This window comes from Takifugu flavidus, unplaced genomic scaffold (genome assembly GCF_003711565.1).
Source record: "Takifugu flavidus isolate HTHZ2018 unplaced genomic scaffold, ASM371156v2 ctg178, whole genome shotgun sequence".
In the NCBI taxonomy this organism is placed as follows: domain Eukaryota; kingdom Metazoa; phylum Chordata; class Actinopteri; order Tetraodontiformes; family Tetraodontidae; genus Takifugu; species Takifugu flavidus.
This window is the reverse complement of record NW_026621878.1, coordinates 92501-120000: the sequence shown is the minus strand read 5'-3', so window position 1 is coordinate 120000 and position 27500 is coordinate 92501. Positions and strand designations below refer to the sequence as shown.

At 51.0% G+C, this 27500-nt stretch overlaps 1 protein-coding gene across 2 annotated transcripts in view; it reads left to right on the top strand.

Moving 5' to 3' along the window:
• The window catches only part of erfl1 (Ets2 repressor factor like 1), a 44167-nt gene that overhangs the window by 16583 nt on the left and 84 nt on the right, over positions 1–27500 (top strand). For both annotated transcript variants that reach the window (XM_057023277.1, XM_057023276.1), the window contains exons 3-7: positions 20286–20359; positions 20684–20918; positions 22467–22644; positions 23823–23952; positions 25352–27500. The exon at positions 25352–27500 is cut by the window's right edge and continues 84 nt beyond it. In XM_057023277.1, coding sequence (XP_056879257.1) covers positions 20299–20359; positions 20684–20918; positions 22467–22644; positions 23823–23952; positions 25352–26157 — 1410 coding nt within the window. In that variant the 5' untranslated portion in view covers positions 20286–20298 and the 3' untranslated portion in view covers positions 26158–27500. The remainder of the gene's footprint in view (positions 1–20285; positions 20360–20683; positions 20919–22466; positions 22645–23822; positions 23953–25351) is intronic.

The following is a 27500-nucleotide window of genomic DNA, read 5'->3' as shown; positions in this document are numbered from 1 at the left end:
AAAATAATATATTACCCTCATCCCCGCCTGATCGATGCGGTGGATTAGGGACGGAGGGCTCCCTCTCCCCCCTCTCTCCCCCCTCTCTCCCCCCTCTCTCCCCCCTCTCCTCGCTTCTTCCTCCTCGGTGTTTGCTGCAGTTTAATATTTACCTCCGTGAAACAGCGGCCGCGACGGCTCTCGGCCCTAATTGATTCCGACACATGGGGCTCTGAGCTCGGCTGCGGATGAGGGGAGAGGAAGGGGATGAAGGGATGAAGGAGGCAGAAGAGAAGTAAAGAGGATGAAGGGATGAAGGAGGCAAGGAGAAGTGAAGGGATGAAGGGATGAAGGAGGCAAGGAGAAGTGAAGGGATGAAGGAGGCAGAGAGAGAAGTGAAGGGGATGAAGGGATGAAGGAGGCAAGGAGAAGTGAAGGGATGAAGGAGGCAAGGAGAGAAGTGAAGAGGATGAAGGGATGAAGGAGGCAAGGAGAAGTGAAGGGATGAAGGAGGCAAGGAGAGAAGTAAAGAGGATGAAGGATGAAGGAGGCAAGGAGAAGTGAAGGGATGAAGGAGGCAAAGAGAGAAGTGAAGGGATGAAGGAGGCAAGGAGAAGTGAAGGGATGAAGGAGGTAAGGGAGGCATGAAGGGATGAAGGAGGCAAGGAGAAGTGAAGGGATGAAGGAGAAGTGAAGGGGATGAAGGGATGAAGGAGGCAAGGAGAGAAGTAAAGGGATGAAGGGATGAAGGAGGCAAGGAGAAGTGAAGGGATGAAGAGGCAAGGAGAAGTGAAGGGATGAAGGAGGCAAGGAGAAGTGAAGGGATGAAGGAGGCAAGGAGAATGAAGGATGAAGGAGGCAAGGAGAAGTGAAGGATGAGGAGGCAAGGAGAAGTGAAGGGATGAAGGAGGCAAGGAGAAGTGAAGGGATGAATGAGGCAAGGACAGAGGTAAAGAGGATGAAGGGATGAAAGAGGCAAGGAGAGAAGTGAAGGGGATGAAGGGATGAAGGAGGCAAGGAGAAGTGAAGGGATGAAGAGGCAAGGAGAGAAGTAAGAGGATGAAGGATGAAGGACGCAAGGAGAAGTGAAGAGGATGAAGGAGGAAAGGGAGAAGTGAAGGGGTGAAGGGATGAAGGAGGTAAGGGAGGGATGAAGGGATGAAGGAGGCAAGGAGAGAAGTGAGGGATGAAGGAGGCAAGGAGAGAAGTGAAGGGGATGAAGGGATGAAGGAGAAGTGAAGGGGATGAAGGGATGAAGGAGGCAAGGAGAGAAGTAAAGAGGATGACGGGATGAAGGAGGCAAGGAGAGAAGTGAAGGGATGAAGAGGCAAGGAGAGAAGTAAAGAGGATGACGGGATGAAGGAGGCAGGAGAAGTGAAGGGGTGAAGGGGATGAAGGGATGAAGGAGCAAGGAGAGAAGTGAAGGGATGAAGGAGGAAAGGGAGAATTGAAGAGGATGAAGGGATGAAGGAGGCAAGGAGAGAGTGAAGGGATGAAGGGATGAAGGAGCAAGGAGAGAAGTGAAGGGATGAAGGGATGAAGGAGGCAAGGAGAGAAGTGAAGGGGATGAAGGATGAAGGAGGCAAGGAGAGAAGTGAAGGGGATGAAGTGAGTAACGAGCTGGAACAACTGAACTCTGATCATTTGTTCCAGCTCGTTACTCACTTGTACCTTTTCTCACGTCTTTTCGTCCACTTTCCCTGTAACATCGGGAATATTCCCAACTGCTTTCGTTCTTTCCGCTTCGCTAATTTTTAAAGTTAAGATTTGGGAACGTTTTCAGCCCATTTTCCGATCATAGAGCTTCAGAGAGGACAGAAGGGCAGCAGGAGGGAGAGAGAGGAAGCCACAAAGGGCAGAGGAATTAGGAAGAAGACGGAGAGTGGGAATCCCGGAGTAAAGAGGGATGTGATGCTCCTGGTCGGGAGGGATGGATGGAACCAGTCGCACAGAGGAAATGGATCAGGAAGAATGAAGGGAAACGGAGAGGAGGTGGAAATGGGACAGCTGCGGAAACGTCTCTGGGAGGAGGAAGAGAAACGGCCGGGATGAGGAGCGAGCAGAGCAAATGAGAGGGGATTAAGAGAGCGACACCAAGATGGATGGAAGTGGGGGGGGGCATGGGGGGGCATGGGGGGGGCAATAAAAGTGGAGAACGGGGAGAATGATGGGAAGCAAAGAGCTTGTTGCAAAGGTGACAGAATGATATCAGGTGGGATAGACAGAGAACAGGAGTAATGTCTGGGCGCGAGGCGGCGGCGGGGGGGGGGGGGGGGGGGGGGGGGGGGGGGGGGGGGCGGCGGTGGGGGGGGGCGCGGGGGGGCGCGGGGGGCGGGGCCATATTTTCTGCTGAGGGAACTGGGCTGTCAGGCTGTTCCACCAGCTCAGAGCAGCTCTATAAAACACAGGGAGCAGGCGGCTCGGCTGAGTTATGTGTATATCTAGGCTTTGTCAATACTTCTTTCTGTCTTCCTCCCTCTGTACCCCCCCGTGCCCCCCCTCCCTCTGTGCCCCCCCTCCCTCTGTGCCCCCCCTCCCTCTGTACCCCCCCTCCCCCCGTGCCCCCCCTCCCTCATTTTTTCAGCTCTAATTGTGAACTCCGCCCTCCCTGTTCCAGCAAAGTGCCTTTTCCTGGGTCCGAGCTGGCCCATTTGTCTTGGTTCCTGTGAAATCGCGTCCTCACATACCTGCACATGGCACACATTTCTCTGCCCCCCCCCCTCTGCCCCCCCCCTCTCTGCCCCCCCCCCTCTCTGCCCCCCCTCCCCCTTAAGAGGCCGTTTCCAACCATCCAATATGAGCCGGAGGAAGCTCCACCACATTTGTGCTTGAAAACTAAAGATCTGTGAACATTTGTGAAAAAACTGATGAAGATGATGATGATGATGATGATGATGATGATGATGTGATGATGATGATGTGATGATGATGATGATGATGATGATGGTGATGGTGATGATGATGGTGATGATGATGGTGATGGTGATGATGATGATGATGATGATGGTGATGATGGTGATGGTGCTGCTGCTGGTGCTGCTGATGGTGCTGGTGATGATGGTGATGGTGATGGTGCTGCTGGTGCTGCTGCTGGTGCTGTGCTGGTGCTGGTGCTGCTGGTGCTGGTGCTGGTGCTGGTGCTGCTGGTGCTGCTGGTGCTGGTGGTGCTGCTGCTGGTGCTGCTGGTGCTGGTGCTGGTGCTGCTGCTGGTGCTGCTGCTGCTGCTGCTGGTGCTGGTGCTGCTGCTGGTGCTGGTGCTGCTGCCGCTGCCGCTCCTGCTGGTGCTGCTGCTGGTGCTGGTGCTGCTGCTGCTGCTGCTGCTGGTGCTGCCGCTGGTGCTGCTGCCGCTGCCGCTCCTGCTGGTGCTGCTGCTGGTGCTGTGCTGGTGCTGGTGCTGCTGCTGCTGCTGCTGTGCTGCTGCTGCTGGTGCTGCTGCTGGTGCTGCGCTGGTGCTGCCGCTGGTGCTGCTGCTGCTGCTGGTGCTGCCGCTGCTGCTGCTGCTGGTGGTGCTGCCGCTGGTGCTGCCGCTGCTGCTGGTGCTGGTGCTGCCGCTGCTGCTGCTGCTGGTGGTGCTGCTGCTGGTGCTGCTGCTGCTGCTGCTGGTGCTGGTGCTGCTGCTGCTGCTGCTGCTGCTCTGCTGGTGCTGGTGCTGCTGGTGCTGCCGCTGGTGCTGCTGCTGCTGCTGATCCCGCCCCGCGACTTGTTTATGTTGGTGGTTAAAGCTCAGCCTCCAGCACGGGGGCGTTTTAGGCTTCAGGTTTGTCAACCTTTCATCCATTTTCCAGTTTTTAGACTCATTCAGTATATTTTTCCTTAAGAGGGATTTTGATGATCCGGTCCAACACTTCCATAAAGCACCATTTACACCGTTTTAGTGGTGAAACGCTTCAATGTGTGGTCTTGGTTCTATTGCTAATGTTGCTAATGGTGCTAATGTTGCTAATGGTGCTAATGCTGCTAATGGTGCTAATGTTGCTAATGCTGCTAATGGTGCTAATGGTGCTAATGCTGAAGGTTTTATCACCTCTCCAATTTCACTTCCTTTTTTCCAGTGAAGTGTCGACGGTGCAAAAATGACAGAAATGCTTTAAACTGAGAAACTGGCCTCCAGTTCTCGTCCCGTTAGGGTCCTGTTGCTGCGGTCCTGGTTTAACTCGTCCTTCTAAATAAAGGTGTTTTTATTCACCTTTACCCCCCCCCGTGCTAGCATGTGTGCTCCTCAGTGGCGTCAGCAACATAAACTTCAGGGTTCATTGATGTTACGTCCATTTTATTTAGAATCGACTGTGTTAAAACTACATTTGGAGCGAGAACACTTGTGGATTGTTGAGACCACACGTGCACTTTCTCAGGCCTTCACGTGCACTTTCTCAGGCCTTCACGTGCACTTTCTCAGGCCTTCACCTGCTTCAGCAGACTCTCAGTGCATTTCTATGCATTTCTAAGCATTAATAGCTGTGCACGTATGTGCACGTGTGTGCGTGCTCCTCATTCAGCCTCTTTCTGTGCAGTGATGTAGCACCGGGTGGTATCTTGATTAATTCATGTGTTTCTGGGGAGACTCTCGTCCTCTTCCTCATTTGGCATGAGTTAGTATCCTGAGTGCAGGCCTGTGGAGGCCCGGGTCCACGGGGGGGGGCGGGTCTCCACGGGGGGGGTCTCCACGGGGGGGGGGGTCTCCACGGGGGGGGTCTCCACGGGGGGGGCGTCCTGCAGGTACGCAGCTCCAGCTGCTGCCTTCACACCTTCTCACCCCCTCACAAATTGCCCTGCTCTACATGTCATGTGTATTCAGGAGGAGCAGGAGGAGCAGGAGGAGCCTCCTCAGATGTGTCCGGGTCGTCGGCATTCACGTCTCCATATTCCAGACAGCTTTTTAACTTGTGGTTTATTCCGGATCCGTAAACAAAACTGCAGTCAAGACAGACGAGTCTGGAATCTCCAATGTTCTGGCGATTATGCAGAGATCAAAGAACAAGAGGTTCGACCTTTGATAACAGAGATGATTCATTTTTACAGGACAAGCAGGAAAACAAGGAGATAGATTGAGGAATTTTCTGCTTGTCCTCCCCCCTCCCCCCCTCTCCTCTGTCCTCCCCCTCTCTCTCCCCCTCTCTCTCCCTCTCTCCCCCTCTCCTCCCTCTCTCTCCCTCTCTCTCTCTCTCTCCCTCTCTCCCCCTCTCCCTCTCCTCTCTCACCCCCCTCTCTCACCCCCCTCTCCCCCCTCTCCTCCCTCTCTCTCCCCCTCTCTCCCCCTCTCCCCCCCTTTTTCTCCCTCTCTCACCCCTCTCTCACCCCCCTCTCCCTCTCTCTCCCTCCTCTCTCCCCCTCTCCTCTCTCTCCCCCTCTCCCTCCCTCTCTCCCCCTCTCTCCCCTCTCTCCCCCTCCCCCTCTCTCCTCCCTCCCTCTCTCCCCCTCTCCCCCTCTCTCTCCTCGTCTCTCCCCCCTCTCCCTCCTCTCTCCCCCTCTCCCTCTCCCTCTCTCCCCCTCTCTCTCCCTCTCTCTCCCCCTCTCCCCCTCTCTCTCCTCTCTCTCCCCCTCCCTCCCTCTCTCTCCCTCTCTCGCCCCTCTCCCTCTCTCCTCCCTCTCTCCCTCTCCCTCTCTCCCCCTTTTTCTCCCTCTCTCCGTCTCTCTACCTCTCCCCCATCCCTCTCCTCTCTCACCCCTCTCTCACCCCCCTCTCTCACCCCTCTCTCACCCCCCTCTCTCTCTCCCTCTCTCCCCTCTCTCCCCCTCTCCTCTCTCACCCCCTCTCTCTCCCCCTCCCCCTCTCTCCCCCTCTCCTCTCCTCTCTCCCTCTCTCCCCCTCTCCCCCCCTTTTTCTCCCTCTCTCACCCCTCTCTCACCCCCCTCACCCCCTCTCTCTCCCCCCTCTCTCTCCCTCTCTCTCTCTCTCTCCCCCTCCTCTCTCTCCCTCCCTCTCTCTCTCTCTCCCTCTCTCCCCCTCTCCCCCTCTCTCTCCCTCCCTCCCTCTCTCTCCCCCTCTCCCCCCTCTCTCTCCTCCTCTCCCCCCCTCTCCCCCTCTCTCCCCCTCTCCCTCTCCCTCTCTCCCCCTCTCTCTCCCTCTCTCTCCCCCTCTCCCCCTCTCTCTCCTCTCTCTCCCCCTCCCTCCCTCTCTCTCCCTCTCTCGCCCCTCTCCCTCTCTCCTCCCTCTCTCCCTCTCCCTCTCTCCCCCTTTCTCTCCTCTCTCTCCTCTCCTCTCTCTCTCCTCTCCTCTCCCTCTCTCCCTCTCCCCCCTCTCCCTCTCTCCCCCTCTCTCCCTCTCCCTCTCTCTCCCCCTCTCCCTCTCTCTCCCCCTCTCCCCTCTCTCCCCTCTCTCTCCCTCTCTCTCCTCTCTCCCCCTCTCTCCTCTCCTCTCTCTCCCCCTCTCTCCCCCTCTCCCTCTCTCTCACACACACCCACACACACTCTGTCACAGTTCTTTTTCCTTATTCCCAGCTCCTTATTCCCGGCTCCTTATTCCCGGCTCCTTATTCCCGGCTCCTTATTCCCAGCTCCTTATTCCCGGCTCCTTATTCCCAGCTCCTTATTCCCAGCTCCTTATTCCCGGCTCCTTATTCCCGGCTCCTTATTCCCGGCTCCTTATTCCCAGATCCTTATTCCCAGCTCCTTATTCCCAGCTCCTTATTCCCGGCTCCTTATTCCCGGCTCCTTATTCCCGGCTCCTTATTCCCGGCCCTGCTCTCCCTGCAGTGGCTCAGGCGGTAACAGAAGTGTCACTTGTCATCATTGGTCTAATCCAGTAATCCGTCATCGTGCGCTCACTGTATGCAGCACATTACAGGGCGGCACAGCAGGTGGCCGACGCGCTGGGCTGGAGATTCGATTTGACGCGCACACAAGCAGCAGGACCAACAGTGTGTGTGTGTGTGTGTGTGTGTGTGTGTGGGTGTGGGTGTGGGTGTGTGTGTGTGTGGTGTGTGTGTGTGTTTAAGGCAGAAACAAAGGTAGAAATGACAGCCATGGAATCAGCCAGAGCAGATGAGAGCGACGTCCTTCAGCGTAGCCGAGCTTTTCCCGTCTATTCCCGGCGAATCCCTGCTGGACGACGCTCAGCAGCTTCTTCGTGTTTGAAATATTTTTCTCGACTTCAACGTTTCATCTGGCTCTTGCATGTGCTTCATAACCTAAAGGGCCACATGACCTAAACAGCAAGTATCGAATATCAAACTGCCCAAATACAAAATATTCTGTGATCTATGGGATGGAGGAAAGGAATTTTTAGGTAATTATAAAGGTTTATAGATAAAAAAAAGAGTTCTGACTCCTGCAATTAGCTTTGATACGCTAAAGGTTGATTGTATTTTCACATCTCACTGAACAAATTTGGGCTGCATTTAATCATTTTTTATTGATCTGACAGCTAGAATTGATTATTAAAAAAAATCAAATAATATATATATATATATATATATATATATATATATATATATATATATAATATATATATATATATATATATATATGGGGAGGCAGCAGAAATTGTGTTGGTTTCTGCAGCCTCTTCCTGTCCAAGGTTCCCTGCTACAGACGAGCAGCAGTAAAGCTGCGCTAACGCAGCTACATCTCCACTTTTTAAAATAAATTCCATATTTAATCATCCATCGCACAGGTTTGGTGCAGAAGCATGAAATTGAGCCACCGATGTGCACGTCTGTGCCGGGTGTGAGAGCGAACGTAGTTCAATATAAACATCACACAGGGAAGTTAGATTATGTTTATGGTCGGATCTATAAGGGGGATCCGTGAAGGGCCTGTTTATTCTATCGGCATCTGGATCCTATTTTATCCAATCACGTCTCAGAAAAGACACATTTGTCTGCTACTCATGTCTCATTGGAGAATTTTACCCTCTGTTCGCTGTGCAGGGACGTTCCTCAGAGGCTTTTATGCTCTTTGGCTACATCAACGTTTCCCAAGTCCTTCCGTGGTCTGGCTGCATTTTAGTGTCGTGTTATAAATAATAACACAAAGTCGACTGGAATCAGAAAAGAAAATGAGCTGAAGCGACGACACGTTAAGGTCTGATAGCAGAGCTGCTTCTTCCCTATCGGTGGTTATTTGTATGTGAGTGATCACCTCCGTCGTTCCGGGGGAGCGCTGGATTTGATCAAGATCCCGTCTCACCAGGCTACAAATCCGCTAAACGCTCCAGCAGTTGTTTCACCTCTGAAGATGCTTCACGCTGCAATATAGGACCCTAACCTGACCTGACCCTGACCCTGACCCTAACCTGACCCTAACCCTACCCTAACCCTAACCCTCTAACCCTAATCCTGACCCTAATCCTGACCCTAACCCGACCCTGACCCTGACCCTAACCCTAACCCTCTAACCCTAACCCTGACCCTAACCCGACCCTGACCCTGACCCTAACCCTAACCCTAACCCTCTAACCCTAATCCTGACCCTAACCTGACCCTGACCTGACCCTAACCCTAACCTGACCCTAACCCTGACCCTGACCCTACCCTAACCCTAACCCTAACCCTAACCTGACCCTAACCCTAACCCTAACCCTGACCCTAACCCTAACCCTAACCCTAACCCTGAACCTGACCCTGACCCTAACCTAACCCTGACCCTACCCTAACCCTAACCCTAACCTAACCCTAACCCTCTAACCCTAATCCTGACCCTAACCCTGACCCTAACCTAACCCTGACCCTGACCCTGACCCTAACCCTAACCCTCTAACCCTAACCCTCTAACCCTGACCCTGACCCTGACCCTGACCCTAACCCTAACCCTCTAACCCTAACCTCTAACCCTAACCCTAACCCTAACCCTGAACCTGACCCTAACCCTGACCCTACCCTGACCCTGACCCTAACCCTAACCTAACCCTCTAACCCTAACCCTCTAACCCTAACCCTGACCCTGACCCTGACCCTAACCCTAACCTAACCCTAACCCTAACCCTCTAACCCTAATCCTGACCCTAACCCTGACCCTGACCCTAACCCTGACCCTAACCCTGACCCTGACCCTAACCCTGACCCTGACCCTGACCCTAACCCTCTAACCCTGACCCTGACCCTGACCCTGACCCTAACCCTGACCCTGACCCTAACCTCTAACCCTGACCCTGACCTGACCCTGACCCTGACCCTAACATGATCTCTCGGTTGGATCTCAACCAAACGCAGGTTAGCTGATTTGCTAACTCTGACCTCTGACCTCAGGACCCTGTATGGAAATGTCGTATCATGCACATTATAGGCTATTATCTCGTAAACATCTAGAATTTATGCAGACATAGCGAGGAGTTGAGGGAAGAGGAACATGAGGCAGAGTTTGGGAGGTGGGAGGAGAGGAGGAGGAGAGGGGGGAGGAGGAGAAGGAGAGGGGGAGGAGGAGGAGGAGAGAGGGGGGAGGAGAGGAGGAGAGGGGGAGGAGAGGAGAGGGGGGAGGAGAGGAGAGGGGGGAGGAGGAGGAGGAGGAGAGGAGGAGAGGAGGAGGAGAGGGGGGAGGAGGAGAGGAGGAGAGGAGGAGGAAGAGGAGGAGGAGGAGAGGGGGAGGAGAAGGAGAGGAGAGGGGGGAGAGGGGGAGGAGGAAGAGAGGGGGGAGGAGAAGGAGAGGGGGAGGAGGAGAGGAGGAGGAGGAGGAGAGGGGGAGGAGAAGGAGAGGAGGAGAGGAGGAGAGGGGGGAGAGGGGGAGGAGGAGAGAGGGGGGAGGAGGAGAGGAGGAGGAGAGAGGGGGGAGGAGGAGAGGGGGAGGAGAGGAGGAGAAGAAGGGGAGGAGGAGAGGAGGAGGAGAGGGGGGAGGAGGAGAGGAGGAGGAGGAGAGGGGGAGGAGGAGAGGAGGAGAAGAAGGGGAGGAGGAGAGGGGGAGGAGGAGAGGTGGAGGAGAAGAAGGAGAGGAGGAGGAGAGGGGAGAGGGGGGAGGAGGAGAGGGGGAGGAGAAGGAGAAGGAAAAGATGAAAGGTGAGCCTCGAGGAGGAGGAGAGAGAAAGGAGCAGGGGAAGGCTGATGATGAACGGATGAGGTACAAGGATGAGAGACGGAGCAGCATGAAAGAGCAGATATCCTGCTCAGGGAGTGATGAAATGTTAATTAAAGTAAATGAGCTACCTGAGCTCTCTGGCTAACCCCCTGTCACCCTGTCAGTGGGGGGGGGGGGGGGGGGGGGGGGGGGGCAAGGCTGGAAATCTGGCGGAGCAGAGGAGAAGTGGGATAATCCAGCTGTGGGGCCAATTCAGCTTTGATTGCTGTCACACTTGAAATTTTAGGGTTTTTTCTTTCGTTTTGCTTGTGAAGTAAATTAAAGCTTCTTCTTCCCTTTAGACTTTTCCCGATTAAAGCTGTTTAATTGCTTCCACACCGGGAACTTTCCAAGACTTCCCGAATCAACGCAGCAGCAAATTTTGCACATCAAATTCTCCCTTTTTGTCCATGTTAGCCGACATCATAAAAGCTCCTTTCGCCAAGATCACCTTTGTTTCTTTTTAATGCTCATATTCATTCAATTAATCCTGCCCCTAATTCATTTATATATTTATTTACTCGCTCCCGCTATCACTCCCTGCTTTTTCATCTCTCTCCAACGATTATCCTGCCGTCTAATTAGAAATCGATGCAGCCTGGCCGGCGGGTATTTGCAATGTGTTTGTGGACGTAGAGAACAATTCCCCGGACAGAAAAGGCTGAGAGAGGAAGGAGGGAGCGAAAGAAAAGGCTGAGAGAGGAAGGAGGGAGCGAAAGAAAAGGCTGAGAGAGGAAGGAGGGAGCGAAAGAAAAGGTGGAACGCGACGCTACCCTGAACCGAGGCCCCGCAAACGCGGAGCGAGGAGACGCTCGTAGCGTGGAGAAAGGAAGGAAAAATAAGAAAAGTAAATCATATTCTCGGTCTTTGATGAGGGATTTCTGCAGAACTGAGACGTGTTTCCTCTTCTGTTGGGAAAAGAAGACGTGTGGTGTGGAAAAAGATGAGCGCTTGTAATCCGAATAATCAGCTTCGACCGCTATTATTATTATTATTATTATTATTATTATTATTATTATTATTATTGCTACTATTATTTATTTTTTATTAGTGGTGATATTATTGATTATTATTATTGCCATCATTATTTTTACTGTTGCTATTTTTCTGGCGCGTAATTTAGTTTGTAAATTAGGATTTTAGGCGTTTTCTTTGGCTCGTGTTTAATGCCGATTATTGTCGTGTTCACTTCAGGCGGTGCTTGTCTCCTGATCCGAGAGGAGGCTCATTAGTGGTCTGCGCAGGTCGCAGCTCCTGTCCTCCTCTCTGTGGAGACAGTAGCCGCGACGCTTTAGCGCCATTACTGGAGCCGATCGAAGCTAACCGGATTAGCAGCTGCCAGATGAAAAAAGAAAGTGCTCCAACGAAGTGAATAAAAAAGAAGAAATGCAAGGAATGAGAGCCTCGCTCCTTTATTAGTTCAACTATAAAGCACGACGTGTTTACCATCTGTGTTCCACTTTATTGGCCTGGTCAATAATCTGGTTTTCTGATGCTCTTTCTCTCTTTATAATCCCCAAACTGTACATACACGATCTACCTGCGTGCGTGTGTGCGTGCGTGCGTGTGTCTGGAAGTGTCATATAGGTAATACGGTGTCATCCCCTCCCTGGAAAAACGGAATAACATCACTTTTTCCATTGTTGCTTCATGTTTCGTCACCCTGTGATGCGGCGCTTGTGCCGTAACCCTGCAGAGTCTGTGTGTCTGTACGTGCACGTCTGTGTCACTGCAGCCAGTCATATTTGAGGCTCCATCCGTGCACTTTCTGTCAGTCTTTCCATCTCACTTGCTCATTAAAGTCCTTCTCCCTGTGTCTCTCCCTCCGCTGTCTCTCCCTCGCCTTCTTCTTCCTCTGTGCCTCACGCTCCCTTTGCCCGTGGCTATATGATCGTGAAAAATGTGTTTACAAAACTCACTCTCTCACAGATCAAACCGTTCGGACAAATCAAAGACTTTGGAGAGAGAAGAGAGAGGCAGAGAAGAGGAGAGCGAGGAGAGAGAGGAGAGCGAGGAGAGAGAAGGGCTAAAGCAAAGGCTGTTTGGAGGCCTTAGCATTTTAAAATTCTCTGTGTGCTATTCTCTTTTCTCTGCTGCTCCTCGTGCGTGACTGTGCGCATTGATGTCTGCCTGTATCTCCGTTGGTAACACAATATCTTAAAGGCCCCCAAAACAACAATCTATGTCTCACAGTTAAACATAAGATAATGCAATATTGATGTCTCCTCGTCTTTGCTATAACGCAATATCGGCCCCATTCTGGATGGACACGCTAACATGGCGCGATGGTTCTCTTGCACTTAAAAGAATTATGTTGATCCTGTAATACATTTTAGAGGGATGGGTAAATATCAGGCCCCTGGAGCCAGCAGCTAATGCTATAGCATGTGTAAATATCAGGCCCCTGGAGCCAGCAGCTAATGCTATAGCATGTGTAAATACAGGGCTGAGAGAACAATAAGGCCAGAGTAGATGATCATAAGCATAAAGATCGGTGCAAACTTTCTGAAGGCTCACGAAAGCACTCGCTAACGGGGAGGAGGGAACGGGGAGAGGAGGGAACGGGGAAGGAGGGAACGGGGAAGGAGGGAACGGGGAAGGAGGAACGGGGGAGGAGGAACGGGGAGGAGGGAACGGGGAGGAGGGAACGGGGAGGAGGGAACGGGGAGAGGAGGGAACGGGGAAGGAGGGAACGGGGAAGGAGGGAACGGAAGGAGGGAACGGGGAGGAGGGAACGGGGAGAGGAGGGAACGGGGAGGAGGGAACGGGGAAGGAGGGAAAGGGGAGAGGAGGGAACGGGGAAGAGGGAACGGGGAGGAGGGAACGGGGAAGGAGGGAACGGGGAGGAGGGAACGGGGAGAGGAGGGAACGGGGAAGGAGGGAAAGGGGAGGAGGGAACGGGGAGGAGGAGGGAACGGGGAAGGAGGAACGGGGGAGGAGGGAACGGGGAGGAGGGAACGGGGAAGGAGGGAACGGGGAGAGGAGGGAACGGGGAGGAGGAGGGAACGGGGAGGAGGAACGGGGAAGGAGGAACGGGGAAGGAGGGAACGGGGAGAGAGGGAACGGGGAAGGCGGGAACGGGGAGAGGAGGGAACGGAAGGAGGGAACGGGGAAGGAGGGAACGGGGAGGAGGGAACGGGGAGAGGAGGGAACGGGGAGAGAGGGAACGGGGAAGGAGGAACGGGGAAGGAGGGAACGGGGAAGGAGGGAACGGGGAGGAGGGAACGGGGAGGAGGGAACGGGGAAGGCGGGAACGGGGAAGGAGGGAACGGGGAAGGAGGGAACGGGGAGGAGGGAACGGGGAAGGAGGGAACGGAAGGAGGGAACGGGGAAGGAGGGAACGGGGAAGGAGGGAACGGGGAGAGGAGGGAACGGGGAAGGAGGGAACGGGGAAGGAGGGAACGGGGAGAGGAGGGAACGAGGAAGGAGGGAACGGGGAAGGAGGGAACGGGGAAGGAGGGAACGGGGAGGAGGAACGGGGGAGAGGAGGGAACGGGGAGGAGGGAACGGGGAGAGGAGGGAACGGGGAAGGAGGCAGCCAGACGGGCAGGGGAGCGATTATAGCAGGTTTATGTATGAGCTATTGATTGAGTTGGTGGTGACTTCTTGAGTGGTTAATTCGGGAAGTGAGAGCGATAGAGAGAGTAACTGAGTGAGCAGAGGGGGGGGGGGGGGGGGGGGGGGGGCATTGGTGGGGAGGGGAGGGGGAGGCTAAAGAGGGCAATAGAGGATCGTGCTGGGAGGGGGGGGCACAGTTCCTGGCTAAAGTGCAAAATCAGAACAAGAGATTGAGAAATTAACAGCTGTCCTGATAATCACGTGACCACTCATTTGTTTGAAACCAACACTTGTGTGTGACTTATTTCTTAGATTGTAGCCAAAATACTTCAGAAGTAAAAGTTTTGTACTACTGTTAATTAATTCCGAGGTAATTACTATTATCTTTGTAATGATGTCGCTCAGACTCCAGTTATTTATATATAAGCTACTTTTCTGATGAAGCTTTCTAAACATTAAAATGATTCCTAATAATTCAACAGTTATCTGAAGCAGCTTTTAGATCTTCTTCTTCTTCTTCTTCTTGCCTTTTATCTCCCGCGCTCACACGCAACGTTGAGCCCAGAGGACGCTCATCTGCTTCCTGGAGCCAACAGATGGTTTCCTTCCTTCACTTCATCACCTTGTCTGAGGAAGTCGAAATCAAGCTTAAACTGGGAGAGCAGGTGGCGCGGGTGCGCGCCCCTCACGCGCCTCAGTCCCGCCAAGACAAGCGCACGCGCTGGCGATTCTATAGATCTATATTGTCCTGACTGGAACCTACGCTAAATATGATGCGCTGTCTCGCGCATGGACTTTTGCGTAAAGGTGTGCGTACACGCGCGTATACGTGAAGGTCAGCTCGCCGGCGCAGCTTCTTCCCCATTTCTCTTCCCTCTCGCGAAGGTTTTGATCTCTCAGCCGCGAGATCAAAGGCGTTCTCTGGCTATTAGTCAGCGCGAGCCATTGATCCCTCATCGATCCACGCGAGACACAGCCGCCCCGCGAACACCGCGCGAGGCTCCCCAAAGCTCGTCCTGCTCGTCGACAGCGAGGGAGTGAGGAGTGCGCGTAAAGGAAAGGCGCGCGCGCGTGCGTGCGTGTGTGTGTGTTTTCTCGTGGCGCGGCAAAGCCAAACTCCAGCTTTTTCTTTGCCGCGGGACATGAAACAATGAGGCTCGAGCCGGTTTTATTAAAGCGCGCTTTCCCTCCTTTCAACTCCGGCGCGAGGCGGACGAGCCGGCAGCGGAGAACGATCGATAATTAATGACGATGAATAATTTAACCCTATCGATTGATTCTTTTTTCTTCATCCCCTTTCCCCATCTTTTGCTTATTTTCTTAAGGCCCGCGTTCCATACATCCACTAATACCTGAGCTCATCCTCTCCCGTCTCGCGCCTTTTGTGATTAAAACCCAAACAACTGATAAGAGCTTTCTTTATCATGAAACAGCAGGTATTATTCGGTACCACGTGACTCAATCATGTAATAGAAAATGGGTAAAAACGTGTCATATTTTGCCCAAGTTATCAGTTTTGTCTTTATTAGGTTATTTCAGGATTTGAGATTCACGTTAACTTGTCGTTTGACATTATCGATGTCGAGAACAGTTTCCTCAAGGAAAACACAATCGGAAATATTTAGGCAAAAGAAACACACATTTTCAACAACAGCTCAAATATTTAAATATAAACTGATTCTTATCTCACCAGATACAAATATTTAATTGTTCAAATGATACCTGGGATTCATCAAAGTCTGACAGGTTGGTCATTAAATGCTCTGATGTATAAGTGTCAGCATTTAAAGGTGGAGAGAATTCCATAAGTTTGGTTATATTCTTACAACGCTGCCTGACAACCTGGGGCAGGTTAGTCCTGGTCTGAACTCAAGTGATGACAGGAGAAATTCTAATGCACTTCTGTAACAGAATGTGATTGTTTTGGGTAGTTTTAACCTTTGGATGGGCAAGTTCTCTTTCTCCGTTCCTGTCACCCCTTTTCAACCTTTCCCTCTTCTTCTAGTCACTCTCTTTCTTGCCCCTCCTCACTCCTCCACTCTCCTTCTTTCCATCTCCCCTAACAAACCCATCGCTGAGTCCCTCTGTTCTTCCACCCTGAGGCTGACCAGTGTGTCAGAGCTCAGGCAGAGGAACAGAGAGAGGTGGATGGAAAGAGAGGGGAAGAGGCATGGAGAGTGAAAGAAAGAGGAGTGGGGGTGCAGTTGGGTCTTTTTTGGGGGGCAAGTGAAGAAAGGAAGATGAGACATGAACAGCGCCTGTTTCATCTAGAGCAAAAAGAAAGAATCAGGGAGGCCAGAGTCTCCATGCTTCTCAGATTTTTCCTTCTTTTCATATCTGTCACTCGTTACTTCTTTAGACAAGATTGGGGACATAATGTTGCCTGATGTCAGGTCGCCCCCTCCTCTACGTCCTTGGACCCAAGTCATAGTGCTCAGTACCAGTTGTTACTGCCATCCTCTATCTCTGGAACTGCACCACTTCTACCACCACAGCAGCTCATCATAGGTCCGATATGTCCGATATGTCACAGACGGTACTGAGCTTAATGTTGCATCCAAAATAGCCGGTGAAACAATTTATTCAATTAAGTCACCAAATTCTAAAGAAAATTAAAGAATTAGGTGAATGAAAAGTAATAAAAATACTCTTCTTCTCCATTTATCCCTTTCGGGGGTCACAGGGAGGGGACACAGTGGGTGAAGGCAGGGCCCCCCTGCATGAGTTGCTAGTTCATCCCAGGGGCCTTTACTGCGGGTTCGGTGCCTTGCACAAGGGTACCTCGGTAGTGCCCTGAGGTGGTCTGACACCTCCCCCTACACTACTTCCATGTTTTGTCTGCACTGGGACTCGAACCAGGAACCCTCCGCATACTCTGTTGCTTAATAATGCCGCAGTTATTAAGAGTGACTTCATCATTAAAACCAAAGAATGTTGTAATTTTACCTTAATTGAGGTCCTACCATGTGACCCATAAAGTCTCAGGTAAATGGGCATAAAGACTCTTCCCAGTGTCCCCTTCCGTGAGGGTGGACCAGTGTTACAGTGTTACTGGCATCTCATTTTACCCACACAAATCCATACTTGCGTTACCCATAAGGTACAAGCACGTGCTCGGTGTGGCATAAGTTCTGCTGCTTGATATCAGAGAGGAAAGATTACTCAGAACCCACTAAACCAACACTGGCCCACAGACTGGTGATGGACAACTGGGCATTGTGGGTGAGCTGGACCTCAGTCCATCCACAGTGATGTTCCAGGCCACCTGCACGTGTGGAATCATGCACATTATCTGAGCTGCTGGCTGGCGTGGATGTATGAAGACGATTCCCTCCTCTGCCTCTGATTGGCTCATCAGTCCTCACACCCAAATTTACCCAAGCTAATCAATAAAGGAAGAGTAGGGTGGGTCATGGCTTCACCGTCCTAGGGGGAAAATTCAGTGGGCATCCATGCTGAACAATACAGGGGTATACGGCCTAGACCTTGTAGAACCTGGAGTCCACTTACCATAACTGGAGCACTAACTCTAACCTAGCCTATGTTTGCATGATGTAATCAACATCTCAGGCATGGCACTGATATTAATAATTACTATTACTGAACAGAACACTAGAGGGTTCTCTAACATGTCCCAAGGCATCAAAGGAAGCTTTCATAATCTGAGTTGGTGATTGAGGTCATTCTCACCACTAGAGCGTGCACCTGTATCCTACTTTAGGGCAACAGACCGTCACTACAGACCAACAAACCAGCTGTCCAGGCCTGACTGCAGGCCAGGCACCATGGGAGAGTTACGCCGCTCCTCCGTTACGACCCCGTCGTAGCTGGGGACTTCTTCAATGAGGCCTGGCTCTTCTCCTTGCTCATCCTGCCCTCGGAGTTCCTACAAAGGACAAACTGTGGCTGAAGAACTTTGCTTTTAGGGGTCATTCGGACACTCAACGCCCTCTACTGGTGGTTCATAGAGGGGTGAACCAGAAGTGTCTGTCCAAAACATCACAGTTCTCCAGCAGTATCAGCCGCTGTTGTGTATTTCACTCTTTAGGGTCAAGGTTAGCCTGTCACCCTGGGAAACACCCAATAAATGTTTCTGGGTATAAATATTCCATGTCAAACCTGTTCAAGGAGCGTCTGTCTGAAGTTTTCTATTAGCCTTTGATTTATGTGCAGAGTGCAGCTCTGTAAACCTCACGTGATTTAAGACTTTAACAAAGACTCAAATGAATAAACCACCAGCATGAAAAATGTGAGTTAGACAAAACTAAGGAAAGACAACTGACTCTTTGAGCAGAGGGAGTCGCTTTGTCCCACTAGACTTTCTGCATTAACTCTGACCCATGCTGCCCCCCCCCATTGTTACTATTTATTTGTGTTATCCATCATCTCCACTGGATTTCACCGGGTGCTTTGTTTGGACTCCTCGGTTGCTTTTGTGCAAAATAAAACGCATTTGTGTTTTATCTGCACACGTCGGCGCTTAATCACCACCATCAACGTCTTTAGTAAACAATGTCCATCCTGTCTCTCAGCTCACCGGGGTGTGTGTTGGCGGGCGTTTATTGATTTAGTCAATATCTATGGGCTCCATGTCTTATTTTGTGTTCTCACTCACTCACACTGTGTGTGTGTGTGTGTGTGTTGTGTGTGCGTGTGTGTGTGTGTGTGTGTGTGCTACCTGAATTTGTGACATATCGGCTTGTGTTTACTGTACATGTACGATCTGTTACAATCTGCGAGCATCCGTATCTGGTGTGTGTGTGTGTGTGTGTGTGTGTGCATAAGTGTGTGTGGAAGAGGAACAGTATTCCCTGGGCTGCTAGTTATAATGTTTCTGGGGGTGATGGGGGGAACTTGAAAGCCCTGTGCTGCCCAAATCAAAACTAACAAGGAAATGATGGGGGCTCCTTTATCTCCTCTCTGGCCTGGAGGGCCAAGGGGGGCCAGAACGGGAGATGGAGAAGGGAGGGCATGGGGAGGAGGGAGGGAGGGGTGGAGGAAGAGGAGTTGGGAGGGAGTGAGTTTTTGTGTATGTGTGTGTGTGTGTGGGGGGGGGGGCAGGTTGGCTTCCTCTTTGATTTGTAAAAAATGCATTACCTCCGAAATCAAACGGAAAATTAAGCACAAAGCAAGCAAAACACACAGAGCAGGAACGATGGAGAGAAAAGGAGGTGGGTGGGGCAGGAGGAGGTTAAGGGATGCACGCCTGAATACAAAGAAGGAGGGCAGAGAGAAGGAGGATGCACCTGTACAGATAAGTGTTGTAAAGTAGTACGCATGTATCTAAATATATAGGGGTGCGTAGGTGGAGAGAGGTGGCTGCAGAAACCCTGACAGACGGGAGCAGGAATCCTCACAGGAGAGGAGATTTGTACGCTGCAGACCGCAAGAATATGGCAAATGAAAGAGATGATACAGTATTGATGACCTGTAGCCCACGAGGGAGAGGAAAAGTTATAGATTATTACCTCAAACACAGCATCGCTTCTCCTCTAAAGACTCCAGATCTCAGCTGAGGCCTGCACACACATCTGCAGGCTGGAGGCCAGGTTCCAACACACGGACAAGTCTTCAAAGAGGGCGTTTCCAATCAAGGCCGATGTGATTGCGAAATCAAATAGCGTCTGCATTTATATCCCACAAGAACACGCAGTGAGCTTTGGACCTATAGCTGCGATTGGAAGCTTTAGAATAATCAAGTGGGAGCTGCGTGTGTAGGCTGAAGGATGGAGAGAAAGGAGGAAAGGCAATAGCGTGAATGACAAGAAAAAGAAAGATGGGACTGAGAAAGGATGAATGCCAACTCATATCTAAAGACGGAGCGCCTTGAAAACAAGACAGATGAAGAGGCTGAGGAGGGAGAGCGAAAGGGGTCACAGTCCAAAGACTAGAAGCAGGGTGGGAGAGAGCAAGAACCAGAGAGAGAGAGAAGTGCCTGGAGTTAGCAATAATAATTTATACAAACACACCTTAATAATTCACATTCCATTTCAATGCTGGAGGGAAAATCCAAAATTCACAGAGCATAATTAAATAGAGGCAGAGAGTGAAGGGAGCCATAGAGAAGGCGGCATTAAAGGCAGCGGCGTAGCGCCGGGGCATCGCTTCCATCTGAGCCATGGAAAACCACCCTGATGAGGTCTCGTCCCACCGCTGAGTGGAAACACCAGCACGTCCTTCTCCTGGATGCACATGTCCTCATGTCCACATGTCCTGGTCTCTCTGTCTTTGTGAAGGTCTGTCTGCATGCATGTGACTCAACCCGGCTGAAGCCCGGCCAGAAAACCCTCGTTTTATTATTCATACGGTTTCACCCGTGCTTCTGTCCTTCATGGAGGACTGCCTGGACCCTCCAACTGCCCCCAACATTGCTGCAGGGGCCTTTAAGGCACTCAAATGGCTCCTCCACAAGAGGGTGGTGCTTAATTTGTAATATGCTACAACGTTGAGGCGGATTTCAAAAAGGCTGCTCATAAATGTGCCGTATGGATGTCCAGCGTGTTGCATCAGAACCAGCCTCAGGTTGCTCCACAACAGCCTCCATCAAACACCTGATTGAGAGCAGCATAGTCAAACCATATTTCATATTGATTCCAGAGTTTGGGTTTGAACTTGTGGTCTTTGGCCTTATGCAAGAATTCCCTTTTGATTAAAGTTTCCACTCTTCAACCTTCCTGAAACTAATTCCACTGTGCTATGAGGGCATATTTGCAAAGTAACCTCCTAGATTTGACTCAGCTCTGGCCTCTGCGTTTTTGTTCCAGGTGTTGTGGAGGCATGGACTGTAACTGCGTCAGCGATCTGCTGCTGCCCCCGGTGCCCGCTCTCTGGACGCCAGGTCAGTCCCACCATCACGCTCGTGCACGAGACAAAGCTTATTTACAATCTGAAATCTAAATGCAGCGTTTGACGGAGTCACAGCTCGATGAGCCCATTACCTCCATCAGCCTTTGGACTCCAGGTTTGATCAGATCCCTCACGGCGAGCTGTGGTGTTCCTGGACCAATCTGCCGAGGTTCGAGGGCGTTGCTCAAGGCTCGTCCTGGGATTTTAAACACATCATTTCTCAATACCATCACTCATCCGTCATCAGGACAGCTGTCCCCTTTGGCAAACTGCAGGACAAATGACGGGCCTTGACCTCATCCTCTCTGTTTTCCAGGGTTCGCTTTCCCAGACTGGGCCTACAAGCCCGAGTCCAGCCCCGGGTCCAGACAAATCCAGTTGTGGCACTTCATTCTGGAATTATTGCAGAAGGAGGAATATCAGGGGGTGATTGCCTGGCAGGGGGACTACGGGGAGTTTGTCATTAAGGATCCAGATGAGGTGGCTCGGCTGTGGGGCATCAGGAAATGCAAACCGCACATGAACTACGACAAGCTGAGCAGAGCACTGAGGTGAGCTGTCGGGCTTAAACTGGGAAATGTCGGGCAAAATCACAGACGGCCTCAGATAAATCAGGAAATTTATCAGAGAAATCACGATGTTTATCACATCGGAGTTTACATAGGTTGTTTACTCTTACTGAACGTGTCTCTTTTTCATGCTCATCTAATGGAAAGATAAAGACGGAGCTTTTCCCTGGGACGTCAATACCCTCAATTTCTCCTTATCTGGAGACATCCTAATGGAAAGTTCACCATTGAGCTGCCAAATAAAAAATTCAATAGGGATTTTAAAATTAAGCCCCAGCGCGAAATAGCTCGGACTTCTGAAGACCGAAGAACAAGAAAACAGCGAACACGAACTCAGCCAAGACGATTCAAACAACATCGTTCACCCTCCATCCTCTCAGTACACACACACACGCACACACGTGCGCACGCACACAGGCGCGCACACACACGCACACATGCGCAGACACACACACATTTTTTTAAATGTTAATACACACTATACAAACTTGCCTCCCCCAACAAACACACACCCACACACACACACACCCACACACACACTCCTTTGGCCCCTTGTTAATGGGGGCTGTCGTCAGATTCTAATTGTTATGAATTGGCTGGGGCCACAATTAGCTTTCTTAATTAGCCTCACTTAATTGCTCAATTAAGGGCCATAGAACAATTGCCACGCACAGCAAAAGACGCACACTTGAGTGCCCCGCGCAGCGCCGCTGTGGAACGGTCCGATACCGACGCTGCTGCGTTTGTTGCTACCATGTGTTTGCATAATGAAGCGTGTCTCGCCACCGTTTAAAGCTGAGCTCGTCTAATGCATTTTGGATTAGGTGCATTTACTCTGGTGGCTTCAGACCAAACAGTGGGAGAAACTGTGCTGGAACTTTGTCCGATCCCCTTTTCCCGGAGTGGCAGTCGTCACACGGTCCTGGAGCACGCTGCCTCCACCCTCTCCCAGCTCCTCCGGGACAGATGGCTCCATGTTCTGCCTGTGCTGGTGGGACCCCGGCAGGGTGACACCTCAGTGGGTGGCACAGGAAAATGACATGGCGGCAACGCAACATGCCCGAACGGGGTGGTTGTTACCATAGAGACCGCCCCTGCTATTCAGCTGCTGCTTCCACAGCACTGTGTCTTGTCCGTGGGAGAAGGTGGCAGCTTCCTAATGTCCTTTACATTCAGCTGAGCTTTGGACAAGTTTAACCTCCATCTGATGATTCAAGTGAAAGACTGCAACATTTGTGGGTACACGTGTTTTTCTGCTGGATAGAATTTCCTTGTAAAGAACAATATTGTATTGAATGAAGACAGTGAGCCATGAATTGATCTCAGGAGCTGAATAATTACAGTGGGAAATCAGCATATCTTTCAGCCTCCAGCACTGAGGTTGTTTACCTGTTCTTGATGAAACAGAACCTTGATGTAAGCGTTGTGCTAATCCTCCCTCTTTGCTTCCTTTTCCTCTTCCTTATTACCGCTATCCCTCCTTGGATATCCACTTTTCTCCTTCCCTTTTATCCTCCCTTTCCATCGCAGGTATTACTACAACAAACGGATTTTGCACAAGACCAAAGGCAAACGCTTCACCTACAAGTTTAACTTCAGTAAGGTGGTACTGGTCAACTACCCCATCCTAGACATGGCCAACTGCCCCTTCTTTCTGACCCAGAACCACTTCAATGGAGGCTCTGCTGCACCCGACTGCAGCCCAGAGGTAAGAAGGGTGTGGTGGGGCGACCGGAAGAGGGATTAAAGCAAATCTGATAATCGGACATAAATGTCAACATGACAGAATCTGAGAGCTACTACAGGAAGACAACTGAGCGCTTGGGCTGCTCCTTAAATATTTAGTAACCTTGATTTCGTTTCAGTGATTTTTCTGTTGAGTCTCTCAAAGCCCCTGCAGCACGTTTGCTCCTGACCCGAGCAGAGATCCTCGTCCTTCCTGTCTCTCTTTACTGAGAGCCGGCGAAGCTATGGCAGCCAAAAAGAGCTAAACAAAGAGCAGAAAATGTCCAGATTAATTAGACAAATAATGTTCCTGTGGTACATTTGAATGATTTCCCATATTACATCATCAATTTTCAAAAAAGATTTACGTGGCAATTTTATTGGAACATCCAGTCAGAGCGTCATCTTTCATTTCATCCATTTAGGATGGAACTAGGAGACGGTTTTAATTGTCCTTAAAACACAAGAGGAAGGCACCATCCTTTCTTCCTCTCCTCCAGCCCTCTGATGGCATATCCATCTGTGATCGATTGAAAATGAAAGAAATAGAAAGCAAAGGGGTGGCGTCACATCGGATCAATGGCAGGTCATTAATGCGGTTTGTTAAGCAATGCAGATCTCGCAGCTTGGGAGTACAGTCTCGTCTTTCAAAGTATCTGCGGGGTGACAGATACTATTGATCTAGAGCCCCGCGCAGGAAAAAAATCCTCCCTTGGTTCCCTTGATTCCTAAGATCTCTCTTTTTTTTAGCTTCACCTGTTTTACACATTTAAGGCAACAAAAGAAAATGACATGTCCGTGTTAACGTCAGCCCCTCAGACCTCAGCTGTCTGCGCTGCTTCATGTGAGCCGACTCCCAATCCGACTCCACGTCTGTCATTTATCCTCAGAACAAGCGCTTCATGGCTGGTCTCCATTTGACTCTGTGCTCTTCCTTCCTTTGAGTCTCTGAGCCTCTCGGTCCTCTCACCTCCCTGACTTAGCCCGTGTCCCTCGGCACCCTCTCGTCCCGTCCTTGCTGCCACTCTGTCGCTGCTTGCATCACGCCCTGCAGGGGTCAACATGTGACTTTACCCTGTGCCAAACTAAAGACTGAGTTGGAGGTTAACGTGGAAGAACAATGGAAAAAACCCTTTCCCTCTTCGTCTCTCCGTCACTCAGGCCATACAGTCCCTGTTTCCTCGCCTGCCAGACTCTGGGAGAGGGACGTCCTTGTTTGATCGGGGGACTGCAGCAGCGGGACCTGAAGGTGACAAACTGAGATTGGACGCGTATCCGTTCCTGAGTTCAGGTGAGTTTAAATACTAAAAGATTATTTAGATTTATTAATTTATTATTTATTAATCAGCCCAACAGAAGGTAAATTAGGAGGTGAAGTATGAGAGAATTTATTGTTAAGAAAATAAGAGGCCAGATTAGCTTTGACGTCGACATTTTAGTGTTGGTACGTAAACACACGGACGGTGGGGGGGGGGGGGGGGGTGGGGGGGTGGGGGTGGGGGTGGGGGGGTATTTGTCTGACCGTGTACTCCTGTCTTTGTCTGCACATCCTGGCTCTCTAGGTGTGCATCAGAATGTGCGCCTTTGTGCAGCCTTAAAACGGCAGCGTGTAAACAGACATACACACATGTTCACCCCTGATCACACGGCTGTCCTCAGGTCCTACACCCTCCCCTTCTCCCCCTCTCCCCCTCCCCTGTGTCCCAGCTGTCCTAATCCCTTCCCAGGCAGGAAGGCCCTAATTGAGGGTGCAGGCTCCAGTTTGTGGCCTGTGGGCGCCCATTACTGTGTTTTCATAAGCAAGTGAGGCCTGCCTGACTGATTCAATATTCATGTGTCTGCCAGCTACTTCTGGCCCAGCACACACAGACTTCAACGCTGTCAAATTAGCCCTGCATAGTAAATAACAGAGCGGGAGGGAGAGACTGCGAGCAGAGAGGGAGAAGCTTTGAGTTGTCAGTTGGAAGGAAGTACAGTAGGTTTAGAGGCAATGCTTTTGTTAGTTCATTAAAATTGGATTTCAGCATCACCTCAGAGTTACCTCCTTCCCTGCCACCAAGCGTCGGCTACAAGGAACTGAATTCAGCCTGTTGGTGGAGCGAATCATGATCTGACCATTAGAGGAGGGAAGGGAAGTCAGTTTCATCTCCTGTGTGGCTTCACACAGGAGATGACCCTGACCCTGACCCTGACCCTGACCCTAACCCTGACCCTGACCCTGACCCTGACCCTAACCCTGACCCTGACCCTGACCCTGACCCTGACCCTAACCCTGACCCTAACCTGACCCTGACCCTGACCCTAACCCTGACCCTAACCCTGACCCTAACCCTGACCCTGACCCTAACCCTGACCCTGACCCTGACCCTGACCCTGACCCTGACCCTGACCCTAACCCTGACCCTGACCCTGACCCTGACCCTCCGCTGCATTCCGGATCACTTTGGTCCAAAGGTTTCAGTTAGCGTTGGTCTTCAGCGAAGTGGCAAATCTGTGTGTTTATTCCACAGCCTAGCATCCAAAGCTATCGTTCCAAGCTCGCGCCTGTCGTTACGTCGCTGACTCTGTTGTAATGAGCGTCCCAGCTGCTAATGAGCGTCCCAGCTGCTAATGAGCGTCCCAGCTGCTGTATTTCAGGAGACTTTTGGCCCTCGACACAACTAACCCTACTTGGATTTTCTCTCTTCTAGGCGCCCCGTGTTACTCCAAACCGCCGTCCCTGCTGGGCCCGTACCCACGTAACCCACCCTTTGACTATCCCTGGGGTTTCAATCCTTACCTCCCAGGGGCCTTCTCTCTCAATAACTGCCCCAAACTGCCCCCTGGCTCTCTCTATCCCTCCCAGTTCTACCCCAACCCTTTGCAAAGCAGTCTTTCCCAACTGCCGCACCCCTTCTCCTCCGTGCTTCCTCCAGGGGAGACAGGTGCAGGGGAGAGGGGCACAGTGGGGCAAACAGGAGGAGCAAACGGCACAGCGGGGGGGCAGCCGATCAGACTGTCCCTGCCCACGTACCCGGGTAGCCTGTCGATGGGTCGGACAGACATCGGGGCAGCGTTGGGGGACAGGGTGCAGGTCAGTCCTCCCGGTACAGGACTCAGTCTAGGAATTGGGGCAGTCAGCCTGGGACCCGGGACGGGGGCAGGCCCGCAGAGCCCCACAGAAAGGAGAGGAGAGGTCAAGCAGGACCCGGAGTTGGACTCGGACCTGGAAATCACGGATCTTAGCGACTGCAGTTCGGACAATGAAAATGAGCACGAGTACAGCCTGGTGAAGGGCTCCAGCCTGGCCAACCAGTCCCAGCTCCTGCTGGATGGGAAAAAGGGAAGTATGCTTCCACCCATTACATCTCTGCCCCCCCCCTCATCCCCACACCCCCTGAAGACCCTGCTGCCCATCAGCCCCCCACCTCCAGCCCTGCCCCCATCACTCTCCCCTTCCACGGCTCTGCACGACAGACACAGAGAGACAGAGACTCTGAAGATGCTGCACAGCTAAAGCGGCCGCCGCCACTCTGCCCTCGGCTCACTCGCTTTTTCTCTCCTTTCATACTCAGAGACACTTTTCTGGTTTTTAACATCCAGTCACACTCTAATTGGCACGTTTACCAAGTGAAGTTGCTCCTTACTGTGTACCTTTTTAACGAACCTACAGCCTTTATGTCTCGACTTTCCAAAATATCAACGTTTTTGAGGAGACACAGCTCTTAATTAGCATTTCCTCCGTCTTGTAATGACACTTTCTGTTTTTCAGGTGATGAAATACAAATATCAACAACAACAACAACATCCCACTATCTTTAGCAGCCATAGTCCGATGTCCTGTGACTCTATAGTTTGGTTTTATAAGCTTTTCTATATTAAAAAACAAGCGAAGACTGGTCACCTACCGCCACCTAGTGGCTGCTCGGTTGATGGCAGCGCTCAGAATCAGCGCAGCTCAACTGTGAACGGAGAGATTTTCTGTTGCACTTATTTTAACTATATATTTTATATTTTCTTGTTGGTTAAAAACCTGCATTTTCATAGATGTTAATTGTGGTAGTATGTGAGTATTTATTTGGTCCTGTGAGTCAAGTGTTTTCCTGCACAATTTTCTAAAAGGAAAGGAAAAGAGAGCAGATGGAGCTGGACCCATCGAAAACTTTGTATCAATATTTCAGTGTATATGTTTTATTATGGTGTACATTACATTCAATTATTATACACTATATTGAGATTTAGCTGTATTTGGTGTGATTTAATTCAGTATTTAAACAGATTGGAGAAATTATAACTTGTCGGTGTATGAAAGTTTAATATTTTAACGGCGAATCTGCACTCTGAAGATGTTGTTGTGTTTCTACGACAGCGAGGCGGCAGAGTTCACACTGGGAATTGTCTGATTTTCTTAAACCCAATTAATTGTGCCCTTTGGTCATTTTTGCAAAATGTCCAATGCATAAACCCTTAAAAAAACATACTGGTAGAATTATTTTTATATTTAGTATTCACCTGGTGGGTCTGTAATTAGTCTGATGTGAATAATACCAGGATTCACCGTTTCTTTTTGAAACCCTTCTCTCAAATGTGTTTTTAAATTTCTTTTCCTCGGCCAAAGCGAAGCCATCCCGTCTGCTCCCGATGTGATGAACCAACGCTGCTGCCATCAGTCTCGCCTGACACCACGTGGTGCAGCTATATTGTAAAGTTCATGTAAAGCTTTGTTTGTTGAGTTGCTATTGAGAAGAGTCCGCCTCCACATGGAGTCGAGTAAAAGCTGTAAATGCTGTTTCATTTCTGTGTAGCCTCCGTGCTCGTGCACATCCAGAGAATTTGGTGGTTTTCTCTTTGTTTTACTGT